Here is a 24,407-nt window from a genome sequence, read left to right as displayed (position 1 = left end):
CCTTGGGGGATGTCCACTTGCCAGAGGGGAGCAGGCCTAAGCTGCAGTGGGACATCCTTAGCGCTGCTGAGGAGGCAGGAGAGGCTCCCACCACCACCACTGTACTGGCAGCCATCAGCCTGGCTTATGGCTGAGCAGAGCTCCCCTTGTGGGAGCGCACTGACCACCAGGGGGCAGCTCCTGCATTGAGCGCCTGCTCCCTGGTGGTCAGTGTGTGTCATAGTGACTAGTCATTCCCAGTCGTTCTGCTGTTAGGGTCAGTTTGCATATTACCCTTTTATTATATAGGATAGAGGCCTGGTGCACAGGTGGGGGCTGGCTGGTTTGCCCTGGACGGTGTCCTGGATCAGGGCGGGGGTGCTGCTGGGGTGCCTGGCCAGCCTGGGTGAGGGGCTGATGACTTTGCAGCTAGTCACACCCCCTTCAGGGTGGGGGTCCCCACTGGGGTGCCTGGCCAGCCTGGGTGAGGGGCTGATGGTTGTTTTCAGGCTGGCCAAGCCCCCCCGGCGACGGAAGCTCCCAGCCTCTTCTTTTTTGCTTTTCTTTTTTTTTAATTCTGGGATTTATTTACCTTCTATAATTGAAACTTTGTAGCCTTGAGAGGAGCTCAGAGCCGGCCAGGGCGGACGGGAGGGAAAGCCTCCTGCTTGCTCCAGCTCCATGGCCACAGCTGGCTGAAAGCAGGTATCTGGGGTTTATTTACCTTCTATAATCGAAACTTTGTTGCTTTGAGTGGAGCTCAGAGCCAGCCACGACAGGTGGGAAGTTGGCTTCCTCCATCATTGGGGCAACCAAGCCTCCTGCTTGCTCCAGCTCTGTGGCTGCCGGCCGCCATCTTGGTTGGGTTAATTTGCATATAGTCGCTCTGATTGGCTGGTGGGCATGGCTTGGGGCGTAGTGGAGGTGCGGTCAGTTTGCATGTTTCTCTTTTATTAGATTAGATACTATGCAATTCACCCATTTAAAGTGTACAATTCAGGGAACATATGTAATACTTAAAAAAAATAAAGTAGGTCAAATGTATAATTTATTCCCAATATAAATGACCAATTCCATTAAATGAAACTTCAATTTCTAGACTCAATATAAAGAGTGAAGTTGCTAAAACTGTTAAAAAGGTCCAACTTCTCATTATTGATGAATGCACCATGGCATCCAGTCATGCTATAAACGCCATACACAGATTACTAAGAGAAATTATGAGCTGAATGTTGTATTTGGTGGGAAAATTCATCTTCTTGGAGGGGATTTTCGACAATGTCTCAGTATTGTACTGCATGCTATGTGTTCATAGTACAAACGAGTTTAAAGTACTGCATTGTTTGGGGATATTTCAGAAAGTTGTCTCTTGCCGGAAGCCGGTCCATCCTTGCTGCTTGACACAGTTGCTGCAGGAAAAGAAACATCTACACAGCATATGTTTCAATGGACCTGGCATATAAAGCATACTGTTTTTAATATGTTTGCTCCCTTTAGCGCCATGTGTTTTAACCAAGGTCACCTCTCCGAGAAAGGTTGTTTCCCCAGGTGGGGATCTTTCCCTGAGGTTAGGGAGGGGATACAACCCCTTAATTAAGTGCCAGGCGGGTAGTTAAGCTACATAATCTTTACTCCCTGGAATGGAGATAAGAAACACCTTAACCCTTGTAATAGAAATTGACAGGATTAAAATCAGCTGGTATAAATACGGAAGTAACAAGACAATAAACATCAGACCCTCATCAGTTCCTAACCAGAGCTCCAACCAGAACTTTGGCTGGAAATCCTGGCTATAGGTCCTGACTAGGCTGCTGATCAACTGAAGGCTGTCTTCGTGTCATTCCTTATTTGCCAACTCCATCTACACCTTTGGGGACCCCTGGACCCGCTGGGATTGGACCCCGGCAGTCTCTTACAACAAATATGAGATCAGAGGATTCTGCTTATAGTGGATGGTTAGTAAAACTTGAGATGGCAAACTTGATGGCAGTTTTCATGTAGGAATGGATATTATTGAAATCCCCATGTGAAATGATTTGTAATGGATCTATTATTGAAGCTACCTTTGGAATACTATATCTATAGATAATATTAAAAATATATGTAAATGTGCAATTCTTTGTCCAAAAAATGAGAATGTTCAAAAATTAAATGAAGAAATTTTGGGTATACTCAATGGAGATTTTCACACATATTTGAGTGATGATTCCATTGATTCCACAGATGATGCTGAAAAGGAAAATTTTCCCATCAAATTTCTTAATAGAATTACTCCTTCGGGAATGCTGTGTTATAAATTAAAAATTGAAAGTGGGTGCAATCATCATGCTATTGAGAAATCTCAATAGTAAATGGGGTCTTTGTAATGGTACCAGGTTTATTATCAAAAGATTATGACCTAACATTATCGAAGCTGAAGTATTAACAGGATCTGCAGAGGGAGAGGTTGTTCTGATTCCAAGAATTGATTTGTCCCCATCTGACACTGGCCTCCCATTTAAATTGATTCAACGATAGTTTCCCGTGATGCCAGCATTTGTGATGACTATTAATAAATCACAAGGACAAACTCTAGACAGAGTAGACATATTCCTACCTGAACCTGTTTTCACACATGGTCAGCTATATGTTGCTTTCTCTCGAGTTTGAAAAGCATGTGACATTACAGTTAAAGTTCTAAATACTTCATCACAAGGGAAATTAGTCAAGCACTCTGAAAGTGTTTTCACTCTTAATGTGGTGTACAAGGAGATATTAGAATAAGTTTAATCACTTTATCAGTCATTGTTTGTATCACATTTGTTTTTATATCATGTTTTTGTTTTCATATCATGTTTTTGTCGTTTTTATATCATGCCTCTGTTGTTGTTATATCCTTTGTTACTGTTTATTTATTAATAAATTTATATATTATTTTCATATACATTTTACTAATTTCCTTTCATCTCTCACACTTCTATTATAGAGAAAGGGCAAATAGCAATATTAAAATATCTCTGCTAATTAATTCCCTTTTAATGTGCATGAATTTTGTGCACCGGGCTACTAGTGTATTATATAATTGTACACTTGAAACCTATATAATTTTGTTAACTAACTAGAGGCTCAGTGCATGAAATTTGTGAATGGGGAGGGGGAAGAGGGTGTCACTCAGCCCGGCCTGCACCCTCTTGCAATCCAGGACCCTTCAGGGATGTCCGGCTGCCAATTTAGGCCTGATCTGGCAGCCGGACATCCCTCTCATAATCCGGGACCGCTGGCTCCTAATCACTTGCCTGCCTGCCTGCCTCATTGCCCCTAACCACTCACCTGCCTGCCTGATCTCCCCTAACCACTGGCCTGTCTGCCTGATCACCCCTAAGCACTTGCCTGCCTGATCACCCCTAACCATTAGTCTGCCTGCCTGATCGCCCCTAACCACTGGCCTGCCTGCCTGATTGCCCCTAACCACTGGCCTGCTTGCCTAATTGCCCCTACCTGCTCTTCTGTCTGCCTAATCGCCCCTAACTGCTTGCCTGCCTGATCGCCCCTAACCACCTCTGCCTGATCACCCTTAACCACTTGCCTTCCTGCCTGATTGCCCCTAACCACTGGCCTGCTTGCCCAATTGCCCCTAACTGCTCTCCTGCCTGCCTGATCGCCCCTAACCACCTCTGCCTTAGCCCTGCCACCATAGCTTCATCCAGAAGGTTTTCCAGAAGGACATCCAGAAGGTAATTCAGCTGTCTGGTCTAATTAGCATATTATGCTTTTATTATTATAGATGTTACCCTAATAAATTTAATGAAATTTTAAATTTTTTATTAAAATTTAAATCAGATGACTAATATCCAGCAGAATTTTTTTTAATCCTCACCTGAGGATATGTTTTTATGTTTTTAGAGAGAGAGAGAGAGAGAGAGAGAGAGAGAGAGAGAGAGAGAGAAGCACAAATGTAAATGAGAAGCATCGATTGATTGCTTCCCATATGTGCCCCAACCCAGGAACCAACCAACAACCTGGGTATTTGCCTTGATTGGGAATTGAACCTACAACCTTTTTGATGTATGGGACAATCCTTCAACTGACTGAACCACCCGGCCAGGGCAGAAGTTCTTTTTTTAAGTTGCTTTTTTTTTTATTGTGGTAAATACACACACACACACACACACACACACATGAAATTATAATGTAAGAATTACCATTTAAGCAATTTTTTAGTGTACAGTTTGTGGCATTAAGTGCATTCACATTGTTGTAACACCATCACTACCTTCCATCTTCAGAACTCTTCATCTTTTCCAACTGAAACTCTGTCCTCATTAAACACTAACTGCCTATTTCCTCTCTCCCAAGCCCCGGCCACCACCATTCTTGCTGTCTTTGTGAATTTGACTACCCTAGGAACTTCACATAAGAGGAATCATACAATATCTGTCCTTTTGTGAGTGTCTTATTTCTCTTAGCATGATGTTGTGTCAGAATTTCCTTCCTTTTTAAGACGGTATAAAATTATTTTGTATGTATATACCATGTTATGTTTATCTGTTCATCTGTCAAGATACTTGGGTTCCTTTCACTTTTGACTATTATGAATAATGCTGCTATGAACATGGGTATACAGCCAACAAAACTTTAAAACCTTTTTTTTTTTCACTGATCTGAGCTTGTACCTTCGGTCAGCTATAAAATGGCTTGGAATCTTGTATATAAAATAAAGGAAAGCATTTATTTTTTTGATAGATGATAAAGCAAATTATTTCAGTTATTAAAATTTTGTTAGGAAATTAACAGGAAAAGAGTAAACAGGAATTTTTAAACATGAAAAATTTAACTTAGCTACTGGACAATTGTCCATAGAATAAAGACCTTTCTTAGCATATCAGAGAAAAACTGATTCAAAATTTGAAAAATTGCAAATACTTTTCTTTTACTGGGTGTTGCAGTATAATAGACCCTGTCCAATTAATATTCTGAGAAACTTTATATCAATGAATTTACAAATTTATTAAGAAGTGTGTTTAGCTAAGAGGTAAAAGACCTCTACTCAGAAAACTACAGGACGTTGAAAAAAGAGATAGAGGAAGACATAAACAGATGGAAGAACATACCATGTTCTTGGATTGGTAGAATCAACATCATTAAAATGTCCATACTACCCAAAGCAATCTATAAATTCAACGCACTTCCCATTAAAATACTAATGGCCTACTTCAAAGATCTAGAACGAGCTCTCCAAAAATTCATCTGGAATAAAAAAAGACCCTGAATAGCTGCAGCGATCCTGAGAAAGAACAAAGTAGGTGGGATCTCAATGCCAGATATCAAGCTGTATTACAAAGCCACTGTTCTCAAAGCCGCCTGGTACTGGCACAAGAACAGACATATAGATCAGTGGAATAGAATAGAGAGTCCAGAAATTAGCCCGAACCAATATGCTCAATTAATATTTGACAAAGGAGGCAAGAACATACAATGGAGCCAAGATAGTCTCTTCAATAAATGGTGTTGGGAAAACTGGACAGATATATGCAAGAAAATGAAACTAGACCACCAACTTACACCATACATAAGAATAAACTCAAAATGGATAAAGGACTTAAATGTATGACAGGAAACCATAAAAATTCTAGAAGAATCCAAAGGCAACAAAATCTCAGATATATGCCAAAGCAATTTCTTCACTGATACAGCTCCTAGGGCAGTTGAAACTAAAGAGAAAATGAACAAATGGGACTACATCAAAATAAAAAGCTTCTGCACAGCAAAAGAAACCATCAACAAAACAACAAGAAAGCCCACTGCATGGGAAAACATATTTGCCAACGTCATATCTGATAAGGGCCTAATTGCCAAAATTTATAGGGAACTCATACAACTTAACAAAAGGAAGATAAACAATCCAATCAAAAAATGGGCAAAGGACCTAAATAGACACCTTTCAAAAGAGGACATTCAGAAAGCCAAGATACATATGAAAACATGCTCAAAGTCACTAATCATCCGAGAGATGCAAATCAAAACAACAATGAGGTACCATCTCATACCTGTCAGAATGGCTATCATCAACAAATCAACAAACGACAAGTGCTGGAGAGGATGTGGAGAAAAAGGAACACTTGTGCACTGCTGGTGGGAATGCAGACTGGTGCAGCCACTATGGAAGACAGTATGGAGTTTCCTCAAAAAACTGAAATGGAACTCCCATTTGACCCTGTGATCCCACTTCTAGGAATATATCCCAAGAAACCAGAAACACCAATCAGAAAGGATATGTGCACTCATATGTTCATAGCAGCATAATTCACCATAGCTAAGATCTGGAAACAGCCTAAGTGCCCATCAGTAGATGAATGGATTAGAAAACGGTGGTACATCTACACAATGGAATACTATGCTGCTGTAAAAAAGAAGGAACTCTTACCATTTGCAACAGCATGGATGGAACTGGAGAGCATTATGCTAAGTGAAACAAGCCAGTCAATGAAGGAAAAATACCACATGATCTCACTCATTCATGGATAATAAAGACCATTACAAACTTTTGAACAATAATACATACAGAGGCAGAACTGCCTCAAACTGCTTGTCAAACTGCAGTGGGAAGGCCAGGGAGGGTTGGGGGACAGGAGGGAGGGGAGTAAGAGATCAACCGAAGGACTTGTATGCATGCATATAAGCATAATGAATGGACATAAGACACTGGGGGGTAAGGAAGGGCAGGGGATTGTCAAGGGCGGGGGGGGGGGGGGAAGGACACATATGTAATACCCTTTGTAATACTTTTAGCAAAAAATAAAATTAAAATTAAAAAAAGAAGTGTGTTTAGCAATTTTTCATTGAGTATGTAAAGATTGCATCAGAATTTTCATGAATGTATTGTAGTTTGCAAATTTTTACTAATTAAAGATGTAAAGGAGTCAATGCAAATTATTTTTAAACTTTTTAAAATCTTTTCAGCAATTTATATTTTTTGTGATTTTATACAACCATATTTTTACTTTGTTTTAACAACCGACAGCTGTATAAGGGTTTTGACAGAAATGTGCTATATACACAATTTTAAATATACCAGATTTTACTGATATGCAAAAATTTTGCCATTAAAATTAATGATTTCTCAAATAAAGTGTGTTCAGTTTATAGCCACAAAATATAAATTCATAACATACATAATTTTGAATTTTGCCATATGGAGTTGTTGCATTCTAAGACTTTTCTAGATAGAATGATGAAATTACTTGTATAGTATTTGAAGACTTGTATTTATATTTTCCATGGTTATTGGACTATAGCCAGTGATGGCGAACCTATGACACGCGTGTCAGAGGTGACACACGAACTCGTTTTTTTGGTTGATTTTTCTTGGTTAAATGGCATTTAAATATTTAAAATAAATATCAAAAATATAAATCTGTTTTATTATGGTTGCAAATATCAAAAAATTTCTATATGTGACACGGCACCAGAGTTAGGTTAGGGTTTTTCAAACTGCTGACATGCCGAGCTCAAAAGGTTCGCCATCACTGGACTATACCATTGAGATTATGTGTAGGTGTTTTTCAAGAACCAATGTTCTTGATAGTTTTCTACACCCACAAGGTCAATTTCCTCATTGCTAAGTCACTCCCAGGCGTTCCGTAAGTAAACTATTCCCCATCACTCTACCAAAATTGCTCTATTGCAGCGATTTTGAACTGGTGTGCTGCAAGAATTTTTAAAACATGCAATACCTGGCTACTTAGGGCACTAGCCTCTTTTTCCTTAGATTGTCAAATAAAAAATGACAACAGCCAACACAACATCTGGTGCGAATGAATCAAAATTATATCTATTTTTTTGGTCAGATCAGCAAAAATTCTGGTGTGCCTCAGAATTTTAGTAATTAGTTTGTGTGCCATGAGATGAAAAAAGTTGAAAATCTCTGCTGTATTTTTTTCCATATCACTAAATCCTAGACTTATTGTTCAGCCTGTATTTCACTTGCCTTCAGACCATCGTTTTATAGAGTTGACTCTCCCTCTCTTAAAACACAACTTTCTCCATCTCCACAAGGGATTCACTGAGAGATGCATCTCCATTTTCTTCTGTGTTGCTTTGAGACCCGAAGTACTGTGGCCACAGGGAGATAGGTCTTTAGAGCACAGACACATTCCTGAGGGGGAATCTCTTTTTCTCAATGATGAAAGTGAGGAAAGAGGTGTGTGTGGGGGGGTGGGGGGAGGTGGGGGGTGGTAGTGGTATGGGTTCGTCTGGCTCCAAAGCTGCCTTCCTGGAAACAGAATAAGCACAGGCTTTCAGTTCTGCCATTTGCTCTGCACCCCAAGGGAGCTGAGTGACTCCAAGAGTAGAACATCAGAAGAACAATTTATTTAATGAGGAATGATGAAAAAGCATTCTCCTGGGGCTTGAGAAACCATAAATACTTCCCTAGCATCCTCACCCATAGTTCAATGAGGCCTGACCAGGGGAAGACCACACTTGTGCCTCTCACAGACATGACTTTGTGGCAAGTTCTATCTCCCTACCATTCCCTGGGTGAGTCTGTCCTCAGCATCCAACAGTCAGAGAAGAAAGAGTTTGTATAAATATTTCTTTAAGCAATGCCAGTGGAGTGGGTCCCCTGGCCTAGTGAGTACGGCGTATGAATAGACGTATTAAAAAAGTGGTGAGAGGTTCCTGGCCGGGTAGCTCAGTTACTTAGAGCACCATCCTGATACACCAGGGTTGCAAGCTTGATCTTTGGTCAGGGCACATGCAAGAAGCAACCAGCAAATGCATAAATAAGTAGAACAACAAATCGATGTCTCTCTCTCTCTCAAATCAATAAATTAGATAAGATGTGGTGAGGGAAGGAGGTAGCATGGTTGATGATTTCCCATGGAAATTTTATTTTCATCTTTGGAATTTATTTTTCTGGCTATGTCTGTCTTGTTAGATACTGTTGTCTCTGTTACCTCCAGCTCTGATGGAAACTCATTCTGGAACCAGTGACTTGCTCAGTGTCAGTAGGAATTGTCTCCAGTATAAAAAGTTTCCACCCCCCCTGCTCAGAGCTTTCTGTCTTCTTGTGGTACAGTCATCCTCCAAGTGTGGTTCCTGAAGCAGTGGCATCAGCACACCCCGGGGAGCTTGCTGGAAATGCAGAGTCTCAGGCCCACCCAAGACCTGCTGACAGAAATTCCAGAAATGAGACCCAACAATCTGTTTTGACAGATCCTCCAGGTGATTCTGATGCCTTCTATAATTGGAGAACCTCTGCTCCAGCAAAGTGTCTGCTTCTCCTCCCCAGCCCCATCATCATTTGGTTTTTATGAGGTTATATACTGTACACTATTTAAAAAATAATAATAATAGTGTATTGATTTTTAGAAAGGGAGAAGAAGAGAGAGAAATATCATTATGAGAACTGTAACATCAATCTGCTGCCTCCTGCATGCCCCCCATCAGAGATACAGTCCCCAACCTGGGCATGTGCCCTAGATTGGGAATCGATCCAGCAACCTCCTGGTGCATGGGATGATGCCCAGCCATCTGGGCCACATTGGCCAGGCCTTAGCTACACTCTTTGATTGAACAAATATGTACTGAATGCTGACTATGTGTCAGGTGTTATCTATGTTGTCATTGCAATTGTGAATGGACCTATTTCCCCTCTTTCCTAATGATTCTTTGCAGAGACAAAGAAAGCTGATGATACTGATTAGTTCTAATTCTATTTAAGTTGACTTTGTGTTCCCAGGTAGGTAATCATATCAGCAGCTAATTGCGACCAATTTTATTCTTGGTTTTAAACTATTATATATGATTTACTTTTCTTGTCTTATGGTATTTCTTTTGAACTATTAGGTACTATATTAAATAATTATAACAACAGGCATAATTTCTCCTTATGAGTTTATTTTGTGTTTTTAGGGTTTAATGATGGATCTTGGATTAATACTTAAAATTCTACTGTTCCCTTCCCATCAATGAATGTTAAATTTTATTACATACATTTATATTGAAACTATCATTATTTCTGCATTTGTCTGTTCATGCAAATACTTTGTTATCTGACTTTCTAATATTAAATATTTTTATACCTTTCAAATGAACATTAATTCATAGGGGAATATGTTATCTCTATTAAGCAGATAGCTTCATCTTACTCCTTTTTCAGTTTGCTGCATCTGTAGTCAATGTGAGATTAACTTGTAGATTTCTTGTTTATATTATATATTGCTCTTGTGCTGGGGTGCAGCACCAGCAGGTCCAGGGGTCCCCAAAGGTGTGGACGGAGTCGGCGAAGAAGGAATGACATGGAGGCTACGTCAGTTGATCAGCATAGCAAGGCTCTCCCACCAGAGGTTCTGTAGCCAAGTTCTGGTGCCATGTTCTCTCGCTAGGTTCTCCATCCAGCTTCTCCAGGTTCTCCTGCCAAGTTCTGTAGCCAGGTTCTGTCCAGGATCTTTTGCCATGTTCTCTTGCTAGGTTCTGTCTCTAGGTTCTGTTGCCAGGTTCTGTGTAGGATCTCCAGCCAAGTCCTGTCTCTAGGTTCTGTGTCTAGGTTCTGTGTAGGATCTCCAGCCAAGTCTTGTCTCTAGGTTCTGTCTCTCCAAGTTCTGTGTCCAGGTTCTGTCTCTGTTGTCTTGTTACATCTGTATTTATACCAGTTGATTTTAATCCTGTCAGTTTCTATTCCAAAGGTTAGGGTGTTTCTTATCTCCATTCCAGGGAGTAAAGATTATGTAGCTTAAGCATGATTGTTCTTAGTTAAAGTGATTAACTACCCGCCTGGCACTTAGTTAAGGAGTTTCACTCCCTCCCTAACTTCAGGGGAAAATCCCTACCTGGGAAAACCACCTTTCTCGGAGGGGTGACCTTGGTTAAAACACATAGCGCCAAGAAGGTGAGCAAACATATTAAGAACAGTATGCCATATATGCCAGGTCCCTTGAAACAGCAAGGATGGACCGGCTCCCGGCACTCTTGGTTTCAACATTCATTCAACTTTTCCTGCTCTTTGAGAACAAACCACTAGATTACCAGGATCAGTAAATTTTATGACATGTGAGTTGAAATGCATAGCTTATGTTTCAGTTGTGGGAGGGACAGATTTTTTAAAAATATTTTTTTTATTGATTTCAAAGAGGAAGGGAGAGGGAGAGAGAGATAGAAACACCAGTGATGAGAGAGAATCATTGATTGGTTGCCTCCTGCACACCTCACCATGGGCATTTGCCCTGACTGGGAATTGAACTGTGACCTACTGGTTCATAGATCGATGCTCAACCACTGAGCCATGCCATCTGAGCAGGAACAGATATTAATAAAATAATTTCATAAGTAAATGCAAAAACACAAGAATGACTTAGACAATGAAGAAGACTCTAGGAGGCTATAAAAGCATGAACTAGGGGGACTGCACTTGCTGGGCAGGGAGGGTTCAGGAAGGCTGCTTTGAGGAAGTGATATTCCAGATAAGAGACAAGGATAAGAATTATCACAGGAAGACAAAGGCATGGAGGAGCACCCAGCTGGGAGGGCAGTACTTGCATAAGCATGGCTGGGGATGTTTAGGATTCCTAGGAAGGCAAAAGTGTTAGAACTGCAAGAGTGAAAGGCTAGTGTTGTACTTAAGATTGGGAGCTTGGAAGGAACCCACATGCACTAGCAAACCTGGAAAAGGTGTTAAAAGAAAGAGAAGTCATAGACACTGAGGCAAAAATCTTCAGATGAAAGTACCCTTCAGAGCATAGTTGTGTTTTCTTCTGCCTGGGGCCTAGGTATGTGCCATCAGGACCACTGAGACTGCATTCCTCTGGCTGAGGTCCTAGGTGAGTGTGAGTGTGGGCTCTAAACCTGTGAGTGGCCCCCTCGGCTACAGTGATTTTTGAAGCCTGACTCTTTCTGACATTTCTTGGATGAATTTTCTTTCTTTTTTCTACCCAGTATTACTGGGCATTGTGTGAAAGTGTTTTTAACTTTTAATTTTTACATTATTTCAGGTTTGAAGTAAAGTTGAAAGAATAGTTCCTACGTGTATCCTTTGCTGGATCCCCCAAATGTTAACGTTTTTACCACCTTAACTTTTATCTTTACCCCGTTTTCTCTGTCTTCCTTCTGTGTGCATGTGCTTTTTTCCAAACCATTTGAGAATAAGTTGCACCTCTAAATCGTTGGTATTCCCTAAAAACAAGGACATTTTCCTCACACAACCTCAGTACAATGATCAAAATCAATAAATTAAAAAAATTAACACTGATATAATACTGTTATTAAAGTTACAGACATCAGTCCTATTTGGACAATTATCCTAATAATGTCATCTATAGCAAAAGAAAATCCAAGATCACACGTTACATTTGGTTAACATCTCTTTAGGCACCTTTCATCCAGAGCAGTTCCTAGACTTTCTTTGAATTTGAATGCCCCTCGTTTTGGCTTTGTCTGATGCTCCTTAACCTGTAGATTGAAGTTCCTGTATCTTTGGCAAAAGTCCCACAGTCATCGCATTGAGTCCTTTCGAGTGCCTCCTACCAGAAGGTACATGACGTTGATTTGTCCCATTTTGAAGCTTCATGACCATCTGACGGGGTTGTTATAAAATGGACACTTAAGATAGGTGGTCAGGAACTCAATTTGGTAGGATTCCCTTTTGGTTTCATTGTTATAAAATGGATACTGAAGATGAGCGGGTGGGACAAGAGACTCCATTTTTTAGGATTCCATTTATAAGTGAATAGAGACCCGACTCTTAGATAAAATGACAGTCTTTATCAATAACTTACGTGAAAGGCATCGTCAACATTTCTGGTATGTGGAGGGTGCCAGTTTGTGCTAATACATGCTGTTCTGGTCTCTTCCTTCAAGGATATATCAGCCGCATGAAAGGAAACAAAACAGGAATTTTAGTGTTCACCCTCCTTGGACTCTCTGAGGATCCAGAACTGCAGCCTCTCATCTTTGGACTGTTCCTCTCCATGTACGTGGTTACTGTGCTTGGGAACTTGCTCATCATCCTAATCATCAGCTTTGACTCCCACCTCCACACCCCCATGTACTTCTTCCTTTCCAACCTGTCCTTGGTTGACATCTGCTTCAGCACCACCATAGTCCCCAATATGCTGGTGAGCATCCAGACAGAGAACAAAGCCATTTCCTACATGAACTGCCTCACTCAGGTGTATTTTTCCATGTTTTTTCCTATCCTGGACACCCTACTCCTGACCATGATGGCCTACGACCGGTATGTGGCCATCTGTCAGCCCCTGCACTACATGGTCATCATGAATCCTCGTCTCTGTGGCTTGCTAGTTTTTATTACTTGGTTCATTGGTATCATGACATCCCTCCTCCATATCTCTCTGATGATGCATCTGAATTTCTGTAGAGATCTTGAAATTCCACTTTTCTTCTGTGAGGTGACACAGATCCTCAAGTTGGCCTGCTCTGATACCTTCCTGAATAGCATATTGTTATACTTTATGACTGGTGTGCTGGGTGTGTTCCCCCTTTTGGGGATCCTATTCTCCTACTCAAGAATTACTTCAGCCATAAGGAAGATGTCCTCATTGCAGGGAAGGCAAAAAGCATTTGCCACCTGTGGGTCTCATCTCTCAGTCATTTCTTTATTTTATGCGACAGGCATTGGGGTCTACTTCACTTCTTCGATGATTCACTCTTCCCAGAAAGTCTCAGTGGCCTCAGTGATGTACGCTGTGGTCACCCCTATGCTGAACCCCTTCATCTACAGCTTGAGAAACAAGGATGTAAAGGGCGCCCTGGGAAGGCTTCTTAGCAGAGCATTCTCTTGTCTGTGATAAGTCCATTGGTCTTGGGACTGAGAAGGTTTGTGAGTACCAGTGGCAAACACTTTTATTCTGAAGTTCTTACACTTGAATATCTCAAAGGATCTTATTCTTTTATCCAGTTCTTAAGGATCTATGAATTTGCTCTCTCTCAGTTTTTTACACACATTTAAACACCTCATCTCTGAGTAATTTCTTTGATGACTTTTTTGTCCTATTGGTTGTCCAAATATTATGTCCTTGGTCTTATTCCTTATCTTCACACTTGTGAGTTCTAAACTTAGATTTAAGGCATTTACTATATCTTTGTTATCTCAAATGTTGGCCTAGAGAGTTTAAAGTGATCGTTCACTTTATTTCTATGTGTTTGATTGTGAATTGTGTTATTTGTGTGTATCACCAACAGTGTTGTTTTTTTACTGTTTTTTTTAATAAAGTATAATTAAAATACATATCAAAATAAAGTTGATGTGTTAGTGCTTATTATATGATAAGCATGTGCTGATTTTTCTCTGTTATTTATGTAATCTTCTCAATAAGAAAAATTACTGTCCCCATTTTAGAGGTGATCAAAAATGAGACTCTAAGAAAGCTAAAAACAATACAAAACTTTCCCAAAGTTACAGAGAGACGAGGGACCTAGTGGCAAAAGCAGGATTCAAACCCAGAACGCTAACCCTGAGCCCATAGTATAATCTAACAGTCTTCACAGTTTTCCACATGGATTTTGATGATGTGCACATCTCTATGGTAGATTTTACTGTTGATTGGCAATATTTCTAATTATTCTCTCCTACTGGACATCCAACAGAATTGCACTTCCTTTCTCCTTGAAGGTAAAGGTGGCAATATGTTTTTATCTGCCCAATAAAACATGAGTGGAATTGATGTGTTCCTTCTAGGCTGCTATATTTAAGAGCTAATAAATTATTCTCTATATTCACTCTGCCTTTGATATGGCTATTGTGGAATAAGGGTATCATAAGATCAAAATAGTCTAGAAAGCTGGCAAATACATGTAGGACTTTCCTGGATAGTTACTCAAGTCCATATATAAATTATTTTTTAAATGTAGAATACCAGGAATTCCATTAGTGCCACAATTCATAATCTTTCATTGTGATATATCTGTGATATTTTGCTAGGGTGAGGGACTGCACCATGGAAGTGTTACAAAATGTTACAGAATGTGCTGGGAGGGGGGACTGACGTATGGAGAGGGATTGCAGGGTTAGAAACCATGGAAGAAAAATTGCTAGATTGTCTTAGAAAACAATGTGTTATGATTAAATCCAGCCAGGTGTGACTCTGTTTACCTCCCCTTCATTCTCATGAACTTTTTGTGAACTTCTAATGAAATGCTTTGTATTTTTTTTAACACTGTTTTGCTATAAAGGATCATACTGCACCCTTGGTCTCTGCCACATGCTCCGAATCTCCCAGAGGGGGTCAGCTGGCCAGCTTACTAAAAGGCTTTCAAATTTAAATTCTGAGTTGGTGGTCTATCTCGTAGAGCCAACCCATAACAATATGATATGAGAGGAGTATTTTCAGCATAGCCAACTGCTAATATATTTACCCGGAATATTGCTAGGTTTTCTTAGGGATCTACTACCTATTCCTTGGAGACCTCAACATCTCAACATCTTGGTCCCTCTCCCATGTCCAACATGAATAGTTCAAAAGTCTCAAGGCTCTACCTATCATCCAGTGTTGGTGATGTATTCAGTGACATCAGATTATCACCAGGTTACTTTGTTTAAAGAAAAAATTAATATTCCAAGAAAAATTTGTCATACGGCTTAGTGTTAATATATGTAGTACATCTTAAGTCTGTCTATCTACATCTATCTATCTATCTATCTAGTCACATATAATTACCCAGGGCTGTGAGACCAGAGAAAGAGGCTGACAACTCTGTCAAAACATTGAGAATTCATGAAGGGAGTTTGCATATAAGGCCTGTCTTGTGCGGCCACTAGGCAACATGCATATCGTCCATGCCACATGGCAGATGCTGAGTTATATAGGTCGGGCAAGATGGATGGAGTACTGAGGCATGACCTGCCCCAGATAAGGAGAAAAAACCTTACATGCTTGCCTGGGGAAGGGCAACAGCCTGTTCCAGGAAATGGCACTCCTGGGGCATAGGGGAAGGGTCAGACAGTCTCTGAGAAGATTTATGGGAAGCAATCTCTGTTCTGTCTGGAATCTAGCTGGATCTAGATTCTAGATAAAGGTTCAGCTACAGTCATGTTATTGAACAGCCCATCCACCCTATCTATCTGTCTGCCTATCTATCTATTATCTATCTATCTATCTATCTATCTATCTATCTATCTACCTACCTACCTATCTACCTATCTATCTATCATCTATCTAACATTTATCTATCCTAGATTTCAGCCTAAGGCACCAACATGTACCTGAGCTCTTCCCTTTGAGTGTCTTAGTAAATGAGGACTTTTTGTGGAGAAGATGAAGCAGGGTGTGTCTGAGTTTGGACAAGCCAGTGGGCACAATGAAACTTTCAGGGACCAAAGATGGTTCAATGATAAAAAAAAAAAAAAAAAAAAGAATCACGCAGAAATATATGAGTGAGAGAAGTGGAAATGATAAAAAAGTAGAAAGTCTTATGTGGGCATGTGTTTAATATCATTTAATATCATAACTGCCATAATAACTATATTGGATTTGTAACTACGTATAGTCAATACAATCATACTTAATATAAATATTTCTTGTTTTTAAAATTAATTGATTTATGTTTTTATTTTTAATATTTACTGACTCATTCTTTTATTAGACTTATTTTCTTAATTTTTCTAAATATTTAAAACAACACTTTTAAGTGCTTGATGGTAAAAATATGTGATATATAATGATGTTAGAAAACTTGGAAAATACAAATAATGAGAGCTATGGTAGGAAACCCAAAGGATAACCACAATTTACATTTTGAGGAATTCCCATCTATGTGCACTATATGTTTACAGACAACACATTCTTTCCTGATTATTTTTTCTAGGCTGCAACTGGGTTAATAAGTGTTCTCCCACCACAGATGAGTTTGACAAATTTGATTATTGTTATATTTTAAAATACTTGTACTTTCAGAGATGAAAAGGAGAACTTTAATTTTGTTTCTATTCACTGTTGTTTTTAGTTAAATTGCACAATGTTTAATACTAGTTGAACTATGGAATTATTCACTTTAAAAAGGCATGAGCCGGGGTGCTGGCGATTAAACCCCCGTTTTTTATCTTACTGGGTATATGATCTTAGGCAAGTCATCTGACTTCCCTGGACCTCAGAACCCTCTGGGAGGAGAGTTAGGATCACTCCATAGGTAAGCCATCCAGAGATATTACTCAAGGGTGAGGGAGATTGAGAATGGATAGAGGAGAGAGACACTGAGTATCATTTGTGGCTTTGAGGTCACATATAGTAGCAGAAGCTATAGTTCTTCACACTGATCCTCCTCTTTTTAGTGCATCTCATTCACCCTCTCCCCTAAAACATATACATTGAAGCCATGGAAGAGCTTCTCCCAAAACTTACACAAAAAGTTGATCCAAATAAAGGTGATAAACAAAAAGCAAACAAACAAAACACACACACACACGCACACACACACACACCCCCCAAAATAAACAAATGAGCCCACATTCAACCAAAAAGCTCTGCACAGCAAAGGAAACCATCAACAGAATAAAAAGAGATTTCCACCAAATGGGAGAAAATATTTGCAAATCATATATCTGATAAGGGCTTAATATATAATATACATAAAGAACACATACAACTCAATTGTAAAATAATGAAAAATCCAGTTTATATACAGGCAGAGAATCTGAATAGACATTTTTCCAAACAAGACATAGTTGGCCAATGGGTACTTGAAAAGATGCTCAACATCACTAATCTCCAAAGAAATATAAATTAAGGGGTGGGGTGAGGGTGACTGGATAAAGAAGGTGAAGGAATTAGCTAAAGAACATATATACATACCCTATGAATATGGACAATGGTGTGGTGAAGCCAAGAGAGGGGGAGGGAGGAGTGGGTGAAAGTGGGCAAAAGGGGAGGGGGGGGATCTGCAATAATGTCAATATTAAATTTTTTTAATAAAAAATGACAATGACATATCAACTTGCACCTGCTAGAACAGCCACTATCAAAGAGACAAGAAGTAATTAGTGTTGGTGAGGATGTGGAGGAAAGGGAACCCTTGTGCACTATTTATGTGAATATAAATTGGCACAGCCACTATGGAAAACAGTTTATAGGTTCCTCAAGAATAAAAAAATGCAACTACCATATGACCCAGCCATTTCACTTCTGGGTTTTTATCCAAAGAAATTGGAAACAATAACTTGAAAAATATATCTGTACTCCCATGTTTACTGCAGCATTATTTACAATAACCAAGGTATAGAATGTAAACAACCTAAGTGTCCATCTATGGATGAATATATAAAGAAGATGTGTTATATATATATATAATGGAATATTACTCAGCCATTAAAAATCCTGCCATTCACAGCAACATTTATGGACTTTGAGGGCATTATGCTAATTTGAAAGAAGTTTTATAAAGACAAATACTATATGATCTTACTTATATGTGGAATCTATATAAAAAAATGAACACATAGATATAGGGAACAAATTAAGAGCTGCCAGGAGTCAGGAGTGAGTGAAATTGCTGAAAGTAGTCAAAAGGCACAAAAACCATGGTGACTATAAGAAATATCAAATCATTATAATGTATACATAAAAATTTAAAATGTTGATCTAGAGTGCCAATTAAGATGACAGAGTAGAAAATGTTGTGCTTACACCCCCCCCCCGCCACCCCACCACATCAAGATTACAAATTATAGAATAATCAACTGGAAGAATCATCTGAAAACAAGCTGAACATAGTTGTATAACTAAGGATATAAAGAAGCCACTGTTAAAATTTGTAGGTGGATCAGAGACAACACCTGCTGGCACTGCACCCACGTTTGGCAGTTGAAAATTGGAAGGGATATCTCAGCTATAGAGGTTCTACCTGTGAACAAGGGGTCCCAGCTCCATCAGGCCCCCAAGACCAAAGCACTAGTGCTGGGAAGAGGAGCCCCCAAAACATCTGGCTGTGAAAATCAGCAGAAATTCCTTGCATCTGGGTGAGATGGAGGTTGCTGGAAACCCAGGCATCCACTTACATGGCCCATGCACAGATTCACTGGCTCATAGGCACTCGCCTTGGGCTCCAGCAGAGGGATAGCAACTCAGGGATGCCAGATGCATGCAAGGAAAATCTGAGTTGTGTGGCCTCAGGGTGAGGGCTGGGGGGACGGCTGCCATTGTCCTTGTGTAGAGCCTTCTGGCAGGCTGGTGCCATCTTTCCTGTTTTGATCCCTCACCCCATAGGGCCTGCAGGTGCAGGTGGGGACCAAATCTGAATCTGCATTAACCTGGTGAACACCACTCACCTCACCCAGTGACCCTAAGACCCCACCCCTCCCAATTCCCACACTACCAAAGGCTCTTTCAGCAGCAGGCCGCTGGTCTCAGCCTGAGCGTTGCTGGAGGCTCTTTTGGAGATGGGCAGCAGGCCTTTGCCGGTGCTGCAGTCTCATAAGAACTCTCAAGGGTCTACAGGTCCCAAGCAAGTGGGAGCTGGCCTAGGTGTGCCCTGTGCCTCTTGCTGAGCAGGTGCAGGCCTGGTCCTGGTGGCAGCCAGCCTTGCTTTGCAGTGTGGCTTCTCCCATGTACCTCCAAGCATAGCACAGGCAGCTACCAACCACATATCATTTGTAGCTCCTACTAGATGGCCCAGGCTAGTAAAAGGAAGTAGCAGACCTTAGCCTGCACCAGAACCCCTCCCAAGAACCCCCAGAACTACCATCTAGTGGCTAGCTTCACACCACAATAGAGCACCCCTCACAATTAGCTTCACCAAAAAGCACACCCCAGGGTGTTCCCAAATGACTCTGGTGCCAACCCTTCTCCATGGGGACAGGCCACACACAGAAGCTTGTCTGCTACAGCCATGGCCAATACTCAGATCAAAAGACACAAACAGCATGAAAGTGAAAGGATGGATAAAATATTTTATGCAAATGTAGATGGAAAAATGCTGGGGAAGAAATATTTATATCAGACAAAATGGACATTAAAACAAAGGCTACAATAAGAGACAAAGAAGGACATCATAATATTAAAAGGATCAATCCAACAATGAACTAAAATCCTTGTAAACATTTATGCCCAACATAGGATCCTCTCTATGTGAAAATAGAGCAAATATTGATGGACATAAAAAGAGAGATTGGCAGTAATAGTCATGGTAGAGAACTTTAACACCCAATTTGACATCAATAAATAGATCTTCTAGACAAAAAATCAATAAGGAAACAGTGGCTTTAACGAACGCATTAGACCAGATGGATTTAAGGGATATTTTCAGAACATTTTACTGCAAAGCAGCAGAATCTACATCCTTTTCAAGAGCACATAGAAATTTTCCAGGGTGGATCACATTATAGGCCATAAAACAAGTATCAATAAATTTAAGATGATTGAAATCCTATCAAGCATCTTCTTCAACCACAATTGTTTGAAACTAGAAATCAATAACAAGAAAAAAATCTGAGAAACATGCAGAGGCCAGATAACATGCTACTAAACAATGAATAAGTGAACAATGAGAAAAGGGAAAAAATAAAAAAATGCCTTGAGACAAATGAAAACGAAAACACAGCAACCTTAATCTATGGGACACAGGGAAAGCAACCCTAAAAGAAAAATTCATAGCAAAACAGGTCTATCTCAATAAACAAGAAAAATCCCAAAAAACAATGTAACCTACACATAAAGGAACTAGAACAAGAACAACAAAGTCCAAAGTGATAGAAGGAAAGAAAGATCAGTGTGAAAATAAACAAAATAGAGTATTAAAAAATGACACAAAAGATCAATAAAACCAAGAGATGATTTTTTGAAAAGAAAAGAAAAAAGATAAACCTTTAACCAGATTCATAAAAAAAGAGTGAGCACCCTAATAAATAAAATCAGAAAAAAAAAAAGAAGTGACAACTAACACCACAGATACAAAGTATTGTAATAAAATACTACAAACAATACATGCCAACAGATCAGACTATCTGGAATGGATAAATTCCTAGAAACATAGAATCTTCTAAAACTGACTCAAGAAGAAATAGATATTCTTTGTTTTTAAATATATTTTTAATTGATTTTAGAGAGAAAGGGAGAGGGTGAGAGAGATAGAAATATCAATGCCCCCACTGGGGATTGAGCCCACAACTCAGGCATGTGTCCTGACCAGGAATCAAACCATGACCTCCTGATTCATAGGTTGACGCTCAACCACTGAGCCACACCAGCTGGGCAGAAATAGATATTCTTAACAAACCTATTACTATCAACCAAATCAAAGCAATAATAATAATGATAATAATAATAATAATAATTCACAACAAACAAACGTACTGAACAAGATGGCTTCACAGGTGAATTGTACCAAACATTCAAATAAGAATTAAAGTCTATCCTTCTCAAATGATTCTAAACATTTCAAGAGGAGGAAAGGCTCCCAAGCTCATTAAAAAATTTTTTATTTTACTGTTGACAGTATTACAGATGTCCCCCAATTTTCTGCTTTACTCTCTTCCTCCAAGTTCTTTCTCCACCACAGGCCTTCACCATACTTTTGTCTGTGTCCATTGATTATGCATATATGTACATCAATTCTTCGGTTAATCTCTTCCCATCCCCCCTGCTCCCCTCTGAGATATGTTAGTCTGTTCCATGCCTCCATGTCTCTAGACCAGCCGTGGGCAAATGAATAAAACTAAAAAAAAAAAAAAAAAAAAAAAGACCGTACCCTTTTATGTAATGATGTTTACTTTGAATTTATATTAGTTCACACAAACACTCCATCCATGCTTTTGTTCCGGCCCTCCGGTCCAATTTAAGAACCCATTGTGGCCCTTAAGTCAAAAAGTTTGCCCACCCCTGCTCTAGACCTATATTGTTCCTCAGTTTATTATGTTTATTAGATTCTACTTATAAGTAAAATCATGTGATATTTGTCTTTTCCTGACTGGCTTATATTTTGCTGAGTGAATATTTCACTCAGCATAATATTCTCCAGGTCCACCCATGCTGTTGCAAAGGGTAAGAAATCCTTTTTTTTTACAGCTTCATAGTATTCCATGTTATGAGGCCACCCTGATTCTAAAAGCAGACAAAGAAAGAAAATTATAAGCTAATATCCTGATGAACATAAATGCAAAACTTCTCAACAAAATAATTGCAAACCAAAATCAGCAATACATTTAAAACATCATATATCATGATCAAATGGGATTTATTTTTGGGATTTAAGTTTGGTCCAATATCCTCAAATTAATTAATGTAATACACCACATAAACAAATAAAAGATGAAAATTATATGATTATATAAATATATGCAGGAAAACATTTGACATAATCCAGCATCCATCTATGATAAAAACTCTCAGTAAAGTGGAAATAGAGAGAACAGACCTTAACATAATACAGGCCATATATGACAAACCCACAGCTAACATCATATTCAATAGTGAAAAGCTAAAAGCTTTTTATTTTTTCCTTAAGATGCAGAACAAGACAAGGATGACCACTTTCACCACTTTTACTCAACACAGTATTGGTAGTCCTAGCCACAACAATCAGAAAAGGAAAAGAAGTAAAAGGTATCCAAATTAGAAAGGAAAAAGTAAAATTGTCATTATTTTCAGATAACTACTTAGTGCTATATAGAGAACCCTAAAGATTACACACACACACACACACACACACACACACACACACACAAACCCTATTAGAACTGATAAATTAATTCAGTAAAGTAGCAGGATATAGCCGGAACCGGTTTGGCTCAGTGGATAGAGCGTCGGCCTGCGGGCTGGAAGGTCCCGGGTTCGATTCCGGTCAAGGGCATGTACCTGGGTTGCGGGCACATCCCCAGTGGGGGGTGTGCAGGAGGCAGCTGATCGATGTTTCTCTCTCATCGATGTTTCTAACTCTCTATCTCTCTCCCTTCCTCTCTGTAAAAAATCAATAAAATATATTAAAAAAAAGTAGCAGGATATAAAATTAATATATTCAAAATTCAGTTGCATTTTTATTCACCAATAATGAACTATCAGAAAGAGAAATTAAGAAAACAATCCTATTTATAATTGCATCAAAAAATAATAAAATGTACCATACCTAGGAATAAAATTAACCAAGGAGGTAAAAAGCCTGTACGTGGGAAATTATAACACACTAAAGAAAGAAATTGAAGACAGAAATAAATGGAAGTGTGTATCATGCTCATGAATGGGAAGAATTAACAACATTAAAATTTCCATACTATCCAGGGCCATCTATAGATTCAATGTAATCCCAATCAAAGAATCATGGCATTTTCACAGAACTAGAATAAATAATTCTAAGATATATATGGAAACACAAAAGTCCCCGAATAGCCACAGCAATCCTGAGAAAGAACAAAGTTGGAGGTATCACAATACCTGATATTAAACTATACTACAAGGCCATAGTAATCAAAACAGCATGATTCTGGCATAGAAACAGACCCAACAGATCAATAAAACACAACAGAGATCCCAGAAACAAACCCATGCCTACATGGTCAGTTAATCTATGACAAAGGATGCAATAATATAAAATTGGGTAAATAAAGTCTACTCAATAAATGGCATTGAGAAAACTGGACAGATACATGCAAAAAAAATGAAATTAGATCACCTTCTTACACCATATTCAAGAATAAACTCAAAATGGGTTAAAGGCTTAAAGGTAAGACCCAATATCATAATACTCCTAGAAGAAAACACAAACAGTAGTGTCTGACATTGCTCCTAGTAATATTGTTTCTGATATATCTTCTTGGGAAAGAGAAACAAAAGGAAAAATAAACAAATGAGACTACATCAAACTAAAAAGTTTTACACATCAAAGGGAAACCATCAACAAAAAGACAACCTACCAATGGGTATATTTGCCAATGATACATCCACTAAGGGGTTCACACCCAAAATGTATAAAGAACTCATACAGCTTAACTCCAAAAAAACCCAAACAATCCAAATCAAATAATGTGCAGAGAACCTAGACATTGCTCCAAAGAGGACAACAGACACATGAAAGGATACTCAATGCCAATAATCATTAGAGAAGTGCAAATTGAAACCACAATGAGATTTTACCTCACACATGTCAGAATGGTTATCATCAATAATCAACAAACAAATGTTGCCAAGACTATGGAGAAGAGGGAATCTTCATGCACTGTTAGCAAGATTGCAGATTGTTGCAGCCACTATAGGAAACAGTTTCTCAAAAAATTAATACCTTGTGACCTAACAATTCCACTTCTGGGTATTTTTCCAAAGTGTTCTAAAACACTAATTTGAAAAGATATATGCACCCTATGTTCATTGCAGAGTTATTTACAACTAGAGGTCTGGTGCACAAATTCGTGCATGGGTGGGGTCCCTTGGCCTGGCCTGCAGTCAAGGCCGATTGGGGCTGTCTTGCCCAGTTCTGATAGGGATCAATGGGGGCCGGTCGGGCTGGGAGGGACT

The 24,407-nt window shown here is 39.3% G+C and overlaps 1 protein-coding gene across 1 annotated transcript; it reads left to right on the top strand.

Annotated features, from left to right (window-relative positions):
- Positions 1-12,827: 12,827 nt before the first annotated feature.
- Positions 12,828-13,763, top strand: LOC139009805 (olfactory receptor 7D2). Its single transcript, XM_070413917.1, has one exon. The coding sequence runs from the start codon at positions 12,828-12,830 to the stop codon at positions 13,761-13,763; it is 936 nt and encodes a 311-aa protein (XP_070270018.1).
- The last annotated feature ends 10,644 nt before the right edge of the window (positions 13,764-24,407 follow it).

The sequence above is a fragment of the Myotis yumanensis genome, unplaced genomic scaffold (assembly GCF_028538775.1).
Source record: "Myotis yumanensis isolate MYYU_CA2020_CCGP unplaced genomic scaffold, mMyoYum1.0.hap1 SCAF_5, whole genome shotgun sequence".
NCBI classification, from domain to species: Eukaryota; Metazoa; Chordata; class Mammalia; order Chiroptera; family Vespertilionidae; genus Myotis; species Myotis yumanensis.
The sequence above is the reverse complement of the archived record's forward strand: the minus strand, read 5'-3'. Positions and strand labels throughout refer to the sequence as shown.